Consider the following 15,915-nt stretch of genomic DNA (forward strand, 5'->3'; position numbering starts at 1 on the left):
AGCTGTCAAAGTTGACAGCTGCCTCCGATTACCGGAGTCAACGTTTCCCTGGTGTCTAGTGGGGGAGATCGCTCCTCCGGGACCTTGTCCCGGAGGAGCGATCTCCGTTACTGATGCCGGCCGGGGACGCGTCCAAGATGGCGCCGTCCTCGGCTCGGCACTCATTCGTTTTCGGCTGCAGCAGCCGAAAGCAAACGAGTGCCGATCTCATGGATATGCTGCAGAGATCTCAATGAGAGATCCAAGTGTATATACTAGAAGTCCCCCAGGGGGGCTTCTAGTATATGTGTAAAAAAAAAAAAAAAAAAAGTGTTGTTAATAGTAAAAAGCCCCCTCCCCTAATAAAAGTCTGAATCACCCCCCTTTTCCCAGGTTTTAAATAAAAGTAAACAAATAAATAAATAAACATGTTTGCTATCGCCGCGTGCGTAATCGCCCGAACTATTAATTAATCACATTCCTGATCTCGTACGGTAAACTGCGTCAGCGCAAAAAAATCCCAAAGTGCAAAATTGCGCATTTTTGGTCGCATCAAATCCAGAAAAAATGTAATATAAAGCGATCAAAAGTCGTATATGCGCAATCAAGGTACCGATAGAAAGATCACATCATGGCGCAAAAAATGACACCTCGCACAGCCCCATAGACCAAAGGATAAAAGCGCTATAAGCCTGGGAATGGAGTGAATTTAAAGGAACGTATATTGGTTAACAACGGTTTGAATTTTTTACAGGCCATCAGATACAATATAACTTATACATGTTATATATCGTTTTAATCGTAACGACTTGAGGAACATGCATAACAAGTCAGTTTTACCCCAGGGCGAATGGCGTAAAAACACATTTCCCCCAAATAAAAGAAATGCGTTTTTTTTTTCAATTTCACCACACTTTGAATTTTTTTCTGGTTTCGCAGTGTACTTTATGCAAAAATTCAGCCTGTAATTGCAAAGTACAATTAGTGACGCAAAAAATAAGGGTCATGTGGTTTTCTAGGTGGAAAATTGCAAGTGCTATGACCTTTTAAACACAAGGAGGAAAAACCGAAAACGTAAAAACGAAAATGGGCCATGTCCTTAAAGGGTTAAACAAAAGTGTGAATTTTCCTATAAGAAATCATTGAAATGCAGACAATTGGTTCCACACCCCAAAACGAATGATTTTTTTAAATTCTGAATAACATGTAAAAGAAATTAAACAAACATGTGGTGTTTAAAGAATAGTAAGTACATAAACCTGAAAAAACTGCAGCAGTTTTTAGATACAGGATGGACCTGCAGATCTCCATAATTCAGTAGCGTAGTACAACAGTCAAGAATAGAGACGCCGGGCTGCTGTCAGAGGTCTGTGTGGTCACATGACATCAATGGGGAAGGGGTGTGTGTTCAGCTTGGATCAATCAGGAAGTGAGAATCACACAGCTGTGCAGGAGGACAGTGACAGAAACTTCTCTATACAGCAGTGTGACTGGCTGAGTGTAAGTGCAGGCACATTATAGCAGCAGTGTGTATAGCTGAGTGTGAGTGCAGGCATATTATAGCAGCAGTGTGTATAGCTGAGTGTGAGTGCAGGCATATTATAGCAGGAATGGAGAGGAGGGGAAACACAAGGGCTGACAGAGGCTGCAGGGGGCATGGAGGGATGAGCAGGACATATGTAGGCAAGTACATGCAGCGCTCTCTGTCCTGGGAGGGAGGGGTTACAGCTATGAAAAGATTACCTCCAAAATCCTATCCCCTGATGTACGCCCTCAGCCTATAGTGGGTCTGCCATGATTTGGAAGGTGAGGGAGATTTCCTGGGTCAAAGTACAGTGCTGTAGACCACACTATGCAGACTATAGACACTATGGTGAAAATACACCAGTTTCCCAGGTCAACCAGCTTTCCCAGCATGTGTATACTCAGTATAGTGGAGGAGACCCAACTTACCCAGCATCTTGCACTCAGCATGGTCGAGGACACCCAGCATTCCCAGCATGTGTATACTCAGTGAGATGGAGGTCACCCAGCTTTCCCAACATCTTGTACTCATTGACATGGAGGTCACCCAGCTTTCTCAGCAACTTGTACTCAGTATGATGGAGGTCACCCAGCTTTCCCAACATCTTGTACTCAATGTAATGGAGGTCACCCAGCTTAACAGCATCTTGTATTCAGTAAAAAATTACACCTCGCACAGACCCATAGACCAACAAATAAAAGTGTTATAAGCATGTCAATAAAGCAATTTTAAGGAACATTAAGTTTTTTTAAAAAGGTTTAAATTTTTTAAAAACCATCAAATATTGAAATGAAAGTTGCCTATTGTAATAGTACAGACTTGAGGAACCCAAGTAATAAATAGTAAAGTAAGTAAAAAAAAAAAGTGTTTTATTTTCAATTTCACAGTGAAAATAATTTCTAGACGGTTTTGCTGCGCTGCACATTTTATGGAAAATTAAGACTCATTGCAAAGTACAATTAGTGGCACAAAAAATAAAGGCTTGTGTGGTCTGTAGGTGAAAAAAAGGAAATGCTATGGCCTTTTCAACACGAGGAGGAAAAAATAAAAGTGCAAAAGCAAAAATTAACCCAGTCCTGAAGAGGTTAAAATGGCTGGACTTCTCCTTTAAGGCTTTAACAGAATGTCTTTTCCCCGTCATTTTACAGCCCTCTTTTTGGGCGACCATCATTTTGAGACAAGATTAAAGCCGTAATTTGCATACTACAACCATATTTGTCATAAAATGACGTCTGTCCCAAAAAGACATTGTGGGATTCTAGCATAAAAAATGGCACATTACTATATACAGATTAAACTTCATAGTGACCCCCAAAACTCCTTATTGCGGTGGTCATTTAGAGGCCTTATTCCTGGTCATGCACATTTTTACAGCATGGCATGGATCTCCCATGCTGAATATCATGGAAGCTCAGTTGTAAGGTTACAGCCACCTGAGTTCACCTCCTAAGACCAGAGAGACTTCTGATCCTAACCATGTATTTTAATTATGGTCATTTATCTTGCTGGTCTCTGGGCATTTCCCACCACATTGGCACACTGGTGACATGGAATGATGAAGGGTTACTGTGCATGTGCCTTTATACAGCTTGCTCCTCTGGTAAGGATAGATTGTAAGCGTTCTGCTGATGAGCATATGTACACATATGCAGTGTATTATACAAATGATCAAAATATCACATGTCATAGTCCCCTTATAAAATAAAGCTAAAGAAAATATATTTAATAATCCTTCATAACCTCCCACCCCCAAAATAAATATTCACATTTTTCCCTTTCAAAATCAATTTAAACAGTGAAGGAGAGCTCTGGGCCGCTAAACATGCAGCGCAGGCAGGGGATGGGGGAATTATAATAGAGAATGTATACCTACCCATCCCTGTGCCCTCGCAGTGCCACATCACCGCTCACAGCCCCCCCGCTAGCCTCCTCTAGCTTCTGCTGCGACAACATCTGCTGCAACAACATGACCTGTGCTCAGGAGTGCCCGCTAATCCAGTTATTGACTGGTTAAGAGGGTACTTTCCCTCAGATTGCGACATAGCATGAAGCTGGGGGACAATGAAGTCTGGTGGCTGCAGAGGCACTGGGATGGGTAAGTATATCAATTGTCTTACAACACTATACAGGCTTCTGGATCCCATTTAATGTCAACTGAACTCTCTGATGGTTCAGCCTGTAGCCCCTCGCTCTGCTGTCCTGAATATTATTCTGAGCTTTACAATTCAATTGTATTTTATTTCTTTTTCAGGATTTTGTGTATTAGATGAATCTGCAATGCTTACCAATAATATTAATTACAGTGTAAGCTCTATAGTGGAAAATGGACAAACAATCACATTCCAGTGTATTGGAGAATTGAAGACAGAAGATAACCTTGAAGCCAAATGTGAACTGAAAAAAATAAATTATCCAAAATGTGTTGCTTCAAGTAAGTCTATAGTATATACATGTGCTGTACTGACAGAAAAGAACACTGCTTACCAACAATTATAACAATTATTCCCTGATTCAGTGCATTGATATGTTTGCATTAAAGCAGTATTCCTGAGATGAAAAATAATATTTAAAGGAGAATTCCGGGCTCTGACTTTTTTTTTTTCAAAAGAGCTGGGGAGGAGGTGGCTGAACATAACATCCTGCACTTACCTTGACTCCAGCACTGGGCTGTGCTGTCCTCCACTCTGGTTCCTGGTTCCCTGGCCGCTTCCTGGTCTGAGTGGGGACCTGTATCGTGACATGTCAGGCCCGCTCAGCACCGATCACTTTGATCACTTTGATGTTCCACCCCTACAGTGAGCAGGTGCAACATTAAAGTGAACAGAATGTATGAGCAGGAACTGTCAGTGTCCTGCTCCTACATTCAATCCCGGCATTTCATGTCTGCAGCCTATGTGACACTGGGACGTGATCTCTCCAGCAGGTGTGATGATGTGATGTCATCATGCATGCCGGATGATCAGTCCCCGCGGCTCACAAGTTGGATCCAGAAGAAAAAGAAGAGCTGCTCCCTGCAGCAACACAGTCCCTATTAGGTGAGTATGATGTTGTTTTTTAACTATTGGTGCACAGCAGGTGGGGGGGCTTAGTAGTATGGGGGGGGGGGCAAATGATGGGGAACATTATTACTAGGAGCAGAGCAGTGGGTACATTATTACTGTGAGGCAAAACATGGGGGATATTATTACTAAGAGGGGTATATCATTACTATGAGGGTGCACAGAGTGGGGTGCATTATTACTATGGAGGTTACTGGGGAAATTTTAATGAGGGGAACAGCATGGGGGGCATTATGACAATGAAGGGCATTATTCCTATATCAAGGGCACAGCATGGGGCATTATTACTTTGTGGGAGCACAGCAGGGGGCATTATTACTATGTGGGAGCACAGCATGGGGCATTATTACTATGTGGGAGTACAGCAAGGGGCATTATTACTATGTGGGAACACAGCAGGGGGTATTATTACCATGCGTGGTCACAGCAGGGGGTATTATTGTATAGGGGTACACAACAGAAGGTAGTATTAGTATAAGGGGGCACATCAAGGGACATTTTTAGTATAAGGGGGCACTATTAGTATAAGGGGGCACCATCAGGGGGCATTATTAGCTGCAAGAAATCATCACAATGGTCTAGGCCAGATGGAGAGGAAAAGGAAAGGTGACGCCTCAGATCAAAGAAGACATCACCTGTGAGTCACTGAATGATGGTTTTTGTATTTTGTAGAAGATTATTTGGTAGGGGTGAGTTGAGCTTAATTTTTTTCCAAGGGGTGCCCCGAGGTGGATAAGGTTGGGAAGCACTGCTCTATATCTTTACTAAGTAAATCTAAACAGACACAGTACTGAGCCTAAGGGTACATTACATAACCTGAACTTAAGAACAAGAGGACACAGTGAGAGGTTAGTTGGGGGAAAGATCAGAAGCAACGTGAGAAAATATTATTCACTGAAAAAGTAGTAGGTGCTTGGAACAAATTTCCAGTAGATGTGGTTGGTAAATCTACAGTACAATAACAGAATTTACGCATGCCTGGGATAAATATGCATCTATCCTAAGATAATAAAAAGGGAAATACTAATAGAGCAGACTAGATGGACCAAGTGTACAATATCAATATTAGGACATAATCAGAAATAAGAGTCAAGAATCATTTTTACACAAGTATTACACCTGACCCCTGATTAGGACATAGTCAGAATTCAAAATCAAGAATTATTTTTACACAAGTGTGGCACCTTTCTCTGATACCTCAGTATTGGAAACTTACTTCTGATACCTGACTTATGACAACTCACTTCTGACTACTGACTTTTGACTCCTGACAACTGACTTCTGACAAATGACTTATGACAAATCACTACTTATACTTGATTTCTGATAAAATTATGTGTGATATCTGATCTCTGAAATGTCAGCCGTTAAGTATTACAAGTCCCTATTCAGTTTGAGTTTCCCTTTCACTTCAATCGCTAGGCAGCCCCTAGCTTGCATTATTCAGGTAACAAAATTAAGTGATATCTGATTTCTGACTTGTCAGAATTGAGAAGTCCTATCTCACTTGTTCATTGCATACAGAGCTGAGTTTTGAAACATTGTATTTGTTTCAGTTTTTCAAATAGCTGACCTATTACTGACCTGGAGCAGAAGCACTAAAGTTGCTGACTGAATGTGTGGAGCCCTAAAGCTTCCCTGCATGAAAAATAAGTGTTTGTGCAGGGCCGTTTTTACAGCCGTGGGAAACTGGGGACTGCACAAGGCAACGGTCTCAGTGACTTTAAAACTAAGTGATGAGTGACATTCTCTACCTCTGGTCAGCAGCATCCAGCTGTGGAGCAGCAGGTCCAGCCGCACACATCCCATCCCTGGCAGCATCATCCCTGCAGCTGCAGACAAAGCAGTGGTGTCAGTATGCACTGAGTTCTAGTATGTTTTTCATTGTCTGAAGCGTATACTGTATAGTTATGTGCTGTCAGTATGCACTAAGCTCTAGTATGCTATTTAGAGATAAGCAAATTTACAGTACATACTGACACCACTGCTCTGTCTGTATTTGCAGGGATGATGTGTGTCAGGGATAGGATGTGTGTGGCTGGACCTGTTGCTCCACAGCTGGATGCTGCTGGCTGGAGGGAGAAAATGTCGCTCATCACTTTTAAAGTCAATCACTGCGAAAGGCACCCCATGCAGTCCCCAGTCTCCCATGATCTTAAAAATGGCCTTTTTTCATGCAGGGAAGCTTCAGGGCTCAACACATTCAGTCAGTAACTTTAGGTCAGCAATAGGTCAGCTGTTTGCAAAACTGAAACAAATAAAATGTTTCAAAACTCAGTTCTGTATGCAATGAACAAGTTAGACAGGACTTCTCACTTCTAACAAGTCAGAGATTAGATATCACTTCATTTTGTTACCTGAATAGTGCAAGCTAGGGGCTGCCTAGCAATAGAACTGAAAGGGAAACTCAAATTAAATAGGGACTTGTAAAACTTAACTACTGACGTTTCAGAGATCAGATAACACAGAGTATTTTATCAGAAGTCAAGTATAAGTAGTCAGTTGTCATTTGTCAGGATTCAGAAGTCAGGTATCTGATGTTAGTTGTCACACTTGTTTAAAAGGGATTCTTGACTTTGACTTCTGACCATGTCCTAATCAGAGGTCAGGTATCAAGACTTGTGTAAAAATTGTTCTTCACTCTTACTTCTGACTATGTCCTAATATAGACACTGTACAAGTGTTTTTTTTTTTCTGCCGACAATCTTCTACGTAACTGAAGAAGTGCAGAGTCAGTGTGAAACAGCTGTCTTGTATAAGAGCGTTCGGCGTCCTCGCCATCTGCTACAGCTATGCCATAAAAGCTGGTTTTATACTACAAATAACTATCCACACACAAAACAGGTGAGTGCCCTTGCATTTCTTCTTTGAACACAAACTGCAATATTTCTGCAATTCATAATAGAGCACCACCTATATTGTATCTGATTGTCAATGAAGCAACACTCTGCATATCATCCTGATCCAGTATCCTAACGGGCCCTCCTCTCCTTGTACAGCCCCTATAAGGGACCAATGATACTTTGTAGTGACACTTTTTTTGTTACCAAAAAATGTAAGGTAAAACTATCACATCAGAGGGAAAAGCGTAAGCCTTGATCTCACCCACAACCTCTGTCCCTGCCTGCTGACCGTTCTTGCCTAGGCTGCAATTGACAATTGGTCGACTGTCCCTACGCTGCTACATGCAGTGGACAGTCAGGTGGGAAAATGGTCAGTCTGGGTCAGCAACAAACGACAATGTCAGGCCACAAATCAGCAGACAAGAAAATAACCAAATACACTCCAGGGCATCAGAACCAAAGGGAATACCATGTAAGAAGCCGAGGTCAGAAGCATAAAGAGGCACCCTGATACACTCCTCTTTTTACAACTGGTGTTGTTGTTACTCTGATAACTATTAATATATAATGTATACATCACAAGACCAATGCACACTATTCTATGAGCTATAACTAGCTCTAAAGTTCATTTCGTTCATTTCCTTTTAGAAAGCTGCGAGACTCCAAAAATCCAAAATGGAAATTTAAAAGGTGAACGCAAGGACAGTTACGATTCTGGCTCAAATGTGGAATTTAAATGCAAGAAGGACTATGTAATAAATGGACCTATAAATGCTAAATGTGAGAATGGTGAATGGACTGAACTACCAGTATGTTTCAGTGAGTACAATAATAAACTAAACCCTTGCTTAGGCCACGTTCACACAATATACAAAATCAATAAACAACTGCCTTTGTTGCAGATTGGTCGCACAAAACCCAAACAGCAGATTTTGCCGCACAAAAAACTGACATGCCTGTTTTGTGGGGCCGTAATTCACTGAAATGCGGCTGCACAAGATAGTCTGTGCACACAATGAATAGTACTGCCCCGGGCGTACTATCCATTGTGTCCTATGGTTAATTGGAGTTCAGGCATAGCCACATTCCAATTAAGAGAAAGTGATGTTCACCCAGCCATCCGGCAGGGTGAACATCACAGAAAGTTCATGGAGTTAGTGCGCTATAAAAAAAATTCTAATAATCTGTTTCCTTTTTACCTCTCTTTCAGAGCCATGTAGAATCTCTCCCGAAGAACTTAGTACCCGCAATATTCAGCTGCTTCCATCTGATGATCCTAAATCTATTCTTGACAGCGCTCATCTACACGGCACAGAATTAGGTGTTACCTGTTTGACAGGATTTAGACGACTGAATCAGGCATCTTTTATGATTGAATGTTATGATGGAGACTTTAGGTATCGCAAATGCTTCTCTGGAAGTAAGCGCCATTTATTGTTTCTTGTTACTAACAATCAAGATGCTGCATAAATGTTACATTTTTGGCCTATGTTCAAATACAGTAAAATGATCCCAATATGACCTTCATTTTTTGGAAATAAAACAGGATAATAGAAAACGGCAGTTTTTTTAAAAAACAGATTGAGGCATTGTTCCCACAGTGAAATAAGAACCATTGTTTTTATAACAATGGCCATTATTTTATAATTTCAGCTGTAAATAATGATCATGATCCTTATTAACGGCTGCTATTATAAAATTCCAACTGTTTTTCCACCCCCCAAAAAACATTGTGTGAACCTCAGGATGTCCCTCATTTTGCGACAAAATGTTTATTTCATAATAACAGCCATGATTATAACAATAACGTTATTTAGCCTCAAAATGACAGGAACACTAAAAGACAGCTAAAAAAAAGTGTGGGAACATAGCCTGAAAATAATTAAGTATGTAATTACTTACCACTGCCTTTGCAAAATACAGCCGCTTTTTTTAACCTTTTTTCTTTTTTTTTATTGTTTCTTTTTTTAACTAAAAATTACGAGCATAGTTTTTTTTGCTTTTTGTGTGAACATAACCTTACGCCAGTAATTTACAAACATTTTTCTCTACTGTATGTGCACTGATGTTCAATTCTCCATAGACGTAAATAGAGTACATTATTGCATTAAAAATACGACCATATTTTGCTTTTATTTTACTCTGTTTGAACAGTAGGCTATGCAATTAGTATATAACACAACTGTATTTTGAATTTAATAATTTGCTACATAGTCTATAGAAAAATCTTAATCATTATTTACAGCCTTCTATATAACAAAATGGACGCATTTCCCCGGTAATTTCCCCAAGTGGAAACATAGCCTTAGACTTAAGGCCATATTTTACTTTCATTTTACGGTGTGTGAACCTAGCCAGAGGGGCACATTTATTAAGCTGTCTTATAATAAGGTTGTCTTGCCCACTGCAGTCAATCACAGCTCAGCTTTCATATATGAATGAACTCTGGTAAATTGAAAGTTGATCTGTAATTGATTCTTGTAAATACTGACTTAAATGTGGCCAAAAAATAAAATCTCTTGTGGCCAATGGCAGAATCCTACAAAAGTGACTAGCAGAGCAGAGAGCCAATGGCTGCTTGCTCTGTGAATCCACTGTATTTAACTATAAGGACCCATTACTAGCCCTTATGCTACTGCAGTGTGTAAGTAACCCAATGTTCTCTTACATGCTGCAACACAAAGAAGAGTTAAAAAGGAAGTCAAGGAGATCTCTGCTTCACTGCACTGACAACCCCTGACCTCTGCATGGAGCTCCATGTGCAGCAACGGGGAACAGAGGTCAAGGGTTATCAGTGTAGTGAAGCAGAAATCTCCTTGTCCTCCACTTACTAACCTATTTTTATGTTGCAGCATGTAAGTGAACATAGAAGCTGTCTACCCAGCCTCTATGGTAGCTACACCACTGCCTACTTACGGTGGGCTGCTACTGTGCCCTGGTCTTGAGCTGTAAGAAGCTCATCCCCCTTGTTACCTCATCCTTTCTAGCACTTACCAGTCAATGAGATGGCTGCACATAGAGAGGCATGTGACCTTGTTCCTCCCTCGGCGCCCTTCACTGCGCCTGTATATGTCAGTGCCTCAAGACCAGGGCACAGAAGCAGCTTTTTACTTTCTACTTACTAAGTATATATTACACAAAAAAACAATGGGCATAGTTCATAAAAATCAATTGATATTTTTATTATGTGTTAAAAAGATACCAATACAAGCATAGTATATTATATGTAAAATAGATTTAAAAATGACCATAAAGTAAGAAAACACACTCTGTCATGACCTCCAGCTAGATGGCATAATAGGGATACACATAATCTTATTCTTAATATAACAAGTCTCACAGTGTCCCCCCTATATATTTTCTTATAGTGCCAGGAAGTCTATAACTGGTTACTATCACAACCTCAGTCCATATTGCAGTCACCCATATTGCTGCACACCAAAGTGTGTAACCAGTTATAGACTCATTAGCACTATATAAGAAAAGATATAGGGGGGGCCCTTGAGACTTATGTTACGAATCTCATGTAATAAGATTATGTGTATCCCTATTATGCCATCTAGCTGGAGGTCATGACAGAGTGTGTTTTCTTACTTTATGGTCATTTTTAAATCTATTTTACATATAATATACAATGCTTGTATTGCTATCTTTTTAACACATAATAAAAATATCAATTAATTTTTATGAACTATGCCCATTGTTTTCTTGTGTAATATCTTCTTAGCGGGTTGTTTCAGCATTGATAGGATGACCTCCAGTGGTGTAGTTTAGTACTGCAGCCCAGGTTTTAGATCAGCTCACTCCCCCTATCTCGAACCTTTTTGTGTGTATTTTTCCTATTGTAAGTAGGAAGTAAGAATTTTATTAGAAATTGACCACCCCCTTTAAAGGAGTTGTCTTTTAAAATAAAGTTCAGCTCCTCTCACCCCCAGCAATGAGTTTTTGATAAGAAGGCAAAGTAGAGGCAGACTTTGTAAAGAATAGTTGTCCATGCTATGCTCTTACAGAGTGGCTCTCCATTCTGGCACATAGAAGACGTTTTCATTAGTGGAGCAGATGTACAGTTGTTCGTTACGTGTGTTAATGAATTAGGAATCCTTGACAACTACCCTCTTACTTTGGGGCAAAATATGCTATTAGTAATAAATGTGGACCTCTTTTAAAAAAAAAACAAAAAAACAATGAAGTAAAAAAGCTTTAACATTAATTAAATTTCAGATTTAAATATTTGTGTGTCAGGATAGGCCATCAAACTTAGAAGTCAGACTCCTAAACTCTCAGCACCACCACTATTGCTCCCAGTGCCACATCCCCTTTATTGTCTGCCAGGCACATCTGCTTTCTATTATTATAAACTGCGCTTGAAATCGCAGCTAAGTCTCATTCACACGAATGGGGAAAAAGTTGCAGAAAGCAGCAGGCTCAAAACTGAGAGAGGGAGATAGAAAAGGTAAAGACATGTATGGAATGAATTAGTGGTGTTTTTTTTTTTAATATATAATGTGATGAAAGAAAAAAAACTTTCTCCCCTCTAATAATTTGAGCAAAGCTTCCTTGAATTTTCTTTAATGAATGAGCCAATAATCATAGTCTGTTCAGAACAACACCCTATGCAGAGACGCTCAAAAACATATTGCAATAAAATGCAACACGTATGACATGCCATTTCTATGTATAATAAAAATATAAGAGCTTTTAGGTTAAAGGGGTTATCCAGCATTAGAAAAACATGGTCACTTTCTTCCAGAGACAGCAATACTCTTTTCTCCAATTGAGATGTGGTTTGCGATTATGCCCCCCACCCAAACTGGAGACAAGACTTGTGTTGTCTCTGGAAGAAAGTCGCCATGTTTTTCTAATGCTGGATAACCCCTTTAACGAGGCACTGCAGTTCTGATCTACAGTATATCACATTAATATTCTAAAGATTCTTATTTGACCATCGTCATCATGTGTACTGTTTGATTCCCTAGAGACGTGTCGCATAGATCAAGACGATCTTGATACAAACGACTTAATATTGGATGAAATGCTTAATAGTGATGTATTGTACGAAGAAAACGATGACGTGTACTTTAAATGTAAGACTGGATCTAAGAAAGCAAAGGGAAAATGTTCCGAAGGAAAACTGTCCTATCCAAATTGTAAAGGTAAAAAGAAGATCCGATCGCCTGATTTTATGGCTTTTACAGTCTTGATGGCATTCTCACTGTTAGAGTGGAATTCTTGCACTGTTAGGCTATGTTCACACTACATAATTTTTATGTAAAGAACGGACGCAGATTGCAATGGCATAAGCTTCCGTTCTTTACTGCAGGGGATGCAGTGCATTGAAGTCAATGGAATGCAATGCCACCCACTGTGTCTGCACAGTCTTATGTTAACGCCTGTTCTAAAGATAAAATAATGTCCCTGCCTATAATAGCTGTTGACACAATGTAATTCAATGTACATTACATTGAAGTGAATGGCTTATTGATTTGCAGACACACCCGATGGTGCTCGCAAATTAATATTTAAAAAAAAAACGTTCCTGTAGCCGATTCATTGGTATCGGCTGCAGGAACGTCCTAAATGCAGACGGCAGTTTAACAGCTATGCAACGGACGCAGATAAACGTAGTGTGAACATAGCCTAATGTTTATTTAATCTCTCTCTAATATTATAACCTCTTTTGAGTAATAAACCCACTACTTAATTACTATTATATTCCATTTTACACTTGATTACCTAGAGGACATATCTGTTTCCATTATAACAGTTGAACTCACACTACTCTTTCCTCTTGACTTTTTGTAGGATAGGCCATTGATTTATTAAAAAATGGAATAAAATAATTGAGCATAGCTTCCTTAAATTTTCTTAAATGAAGTAGCCAATCATCGTAGTCTGTTCCGAACAGCACCCTATGCATAGGCGCTACAAGTCCTATTACAATTTAATGCAAAACATAGCATATAACGTGTCATTTGTATACAGTATGTAATAATATAATAGCTTATAGGTTAACTACACAGAGAGCTTCACTACACTGCTGATCTATATTTCATTATTATTTTAATGATTCTTATTTGACCATCGTCATATAAACATCATGTGTACTGTTTGATTCCCTAGAGGTGTGTCGTATAAATCAAAAGGAGCTTGATACATACAGCTTAGTATTGGATGAAAAGCGCAATAGTGACCTACTGTACTTAGAAAATGAAGAAGTGTACTTTAAATGTAAGACTGGATCTAGGAAACCAAAAGGAAAATGTTCTAAAGGAAAACTGTCCTATCCAAGTTGCAGAGGTAAATAAAATAAAATCAAATAATTTTAAATTCCGTATTTTAACAAAATCTGGTCACCAAACATCATCTGAATGGCAGGGTGCAGGCTTTGACTTGGCCATCAAAAAACCTTCTTTCTGTGTACCGTCATTGGTGGAATTACTGGTATATTTGATGTGAAAGTCATATTTCAGCTGAAAATGAATATTCAGAGAGCCAAGCCACAAACGTCAGGGTTCTCCTGACATGCACCCGCCTCCCTCTCATCTTAGAAGGTTTACTTCTGGGGAGCAGAATAGGTAGGAACTTTTTTGCTCCCTGGTTATCCCCTTTAACATTTCTTCAGTGGTGCGTTAGATCTGTTGACCTTGTAGATCCTGTGATGAAATTCTGGGGCTCTGTGTCTTATGCAGATTGCTAGTAATAGGCAAGCTGTAACACCTCTTCTTCTCCCATACCTTACTGTACTAGGAGATCAGCTGTCAATTGGTCAGGTTTAGGTATGGGAGGGATTCTTCGGAGATACTTCAGCTTGCAGCAGATGAGGAGTTTGTGAAAGCCTCATTAATCCCAAAAAATTAGTCTAGTTCCCATTAAAATACTTTTTTTATTATAAAAATTCTGAAAGACACAAAAATGAAACAAGAGACCAGACTATAGTGACAGTGTGCACAACAGCATATATTCACATTATACAAAGTCTATACTGTCTGCTATGGGGAGTCCTATCAAAAATAACCCTCATGTTAGATGCATCTAGTCACTTTCTGTATATAGCTGTAATCCCACATATGATATAATAATACCAGCATATTAACAAAGATGCACATTAAAAATATAACATAACAATCGCTAAACATATATCTGCTGCCAAGTACTACGGCCACCGAGTCTTCTTCAGTGCACGTTTCACGCTGTATCGCTATTTGTCCCCCACTGTGTATGAATTACACGGCCGCAGAAAACCCTTTCGGTCCACACAATGGAGCGTGCGGCTCCAGCTGCACGCTCTATTGTGAGCAGTGCAGAATTCAGATGGGGGCCCCCGCACGGATGCGTCCGCATCCAAGCTCAGTGGCAGTAAAGATCATCCGGCCGGTACTGCAGTTCCGGACGGGATTATCTTTTCTTTCACGGAACGGCCGATCTCTTACGCCAAAATTGTAATATGTAATAAACTACTATGTTCTTCAACTTAGAAATGTATCTGCATCATGTAATAAGACTTAGAAAAATGTAATTTACCTACCTTGTACTTTATACTATATTTTGTTGTGGATTTTATCTGTTCAGATCTACGTCCCCAGCAAATGTTCCCCATTGTATTTCAATATGTATTTAAATATTTATTTAAAAGACAAGTTATTCTTTAGGCAATGTCCATAGTTGAGATAAGAAGCAGTCATTTTTTTTCTATTTTTTTTCTTTTTCAGCACAAGGGTGATTACAATAAATATATGCAGCTGACAAGAAAACAAGAAGATACCTGATATGAGAACTGTAGACAAGAAGCCTTGTTTCTAAATGTAATTACATATAGTAATAGTCATTTTTATGTGTATTGTTTAAGTAACATCTGTATGTCTCTAGGTGATACAATAAAACTATAAAAAATTGGCTTAGACCCTTTCCTTACTGTGATGAAATTGTACATCATAGGACATCATGTTGTATTTTTTTCATGATAATGTTGTCAGTACTACCAATATACGATACCTGAATTCTGCTAGAGCAGAAAAGGAGAGGAATTTCTTCAATTTCTCATGGAATCCATGAGAATTGCTTAGTGTGCACATACAATAACTGAGCTGGGTGCTCTGTATCTGGTTCTGAGAGTGTCCACAAAGCTGGAGACATTTTGAGTCCCTGCCTCTCTACAGTACGCAGCAATATATTTATGACCTCTGTCCCAAAGGATTTAGGTGGTGATGCTTTATATGTGACTGGTTTACACTGTGGTCTGGGTCTTCCTCTGATAAATATTAAACTGTATCCAGAGCTGGTTCTGTGTGTAAAAAAAAAAAAAAAAGATAAATATGTTTGGTATTTCGGTTTACATTTTTAACTTTTTTTTTTTTTTACATTTGGACTATATTCAATATGGTTAAATAATAATAATTACCAGATAAAGAGAGGCGCTCACTCCCTGGCTCACGCAAGATGACACCAGATACAGCCACACAGCAAGGGACTAGAGAAGAGTCAAACAGAAACAGTGTGACTGAAAGCGAGC

General features: G+C 39.4%; 1 protein-coding gene across 4 annotated transcripts in view; it reads left to right on the top strand.

The window, feature by feature from the left end:
* CFH (complement factor H) overlaps positions 1-15,299 on the top strand; it is a 142,836-nt gene extending 127,537 nt beyond the window's left edge. For all 4 annotated transcript variants that reach the window (XM_069967462.1, XM_069967465.1, XM_069967464.1 and 1 more), the window contains 6 exons: positions 3,756-3,935; positions 8,055-8,225; positions 8,617-8,826; positions 12,383-12,559; positions 13,527-13,703; positions 15,116-15,299. In XM_069967462.1, coding sequence (XP_069823563.1) covers positions 3,756-3,935; positions 8,055-8,225; positions 8,617-8,826; positions 12,383-12,559; positions 13,527-13,703; positions 15,116-15,126 — 926 coding nt within the window. In that variant the 3' untranslated portion in view covers positions 15,127-15,299. The remainder of the gene's footprint in view (positions 1-3,755; positions 3,936-8,054; positions 8,226-8,616; positions 8,827-12,382; positions 12,560-13,526; positions 13,704-15,115) is intronic.
* Positions 15,300-15,915: the final 616 nt, after the last annotated feature.

The sequence above is a fragment of the Dendropsophus ebraccatus genome, chromosome 4, assembly GCF_027789765.1.
Source record: "Dendropsophus ebraccatus isolate aDenEbr1 chromosome 4, aDenEbr1.pat, whole genome shotgun sequence".
Classification (NCBI taxonomy): Eukaryota; Metazoa; Chordata; class Amphibia; order Anura; family Hylidae; genus Dendropsophus; species Dendropsophus ebraccatus.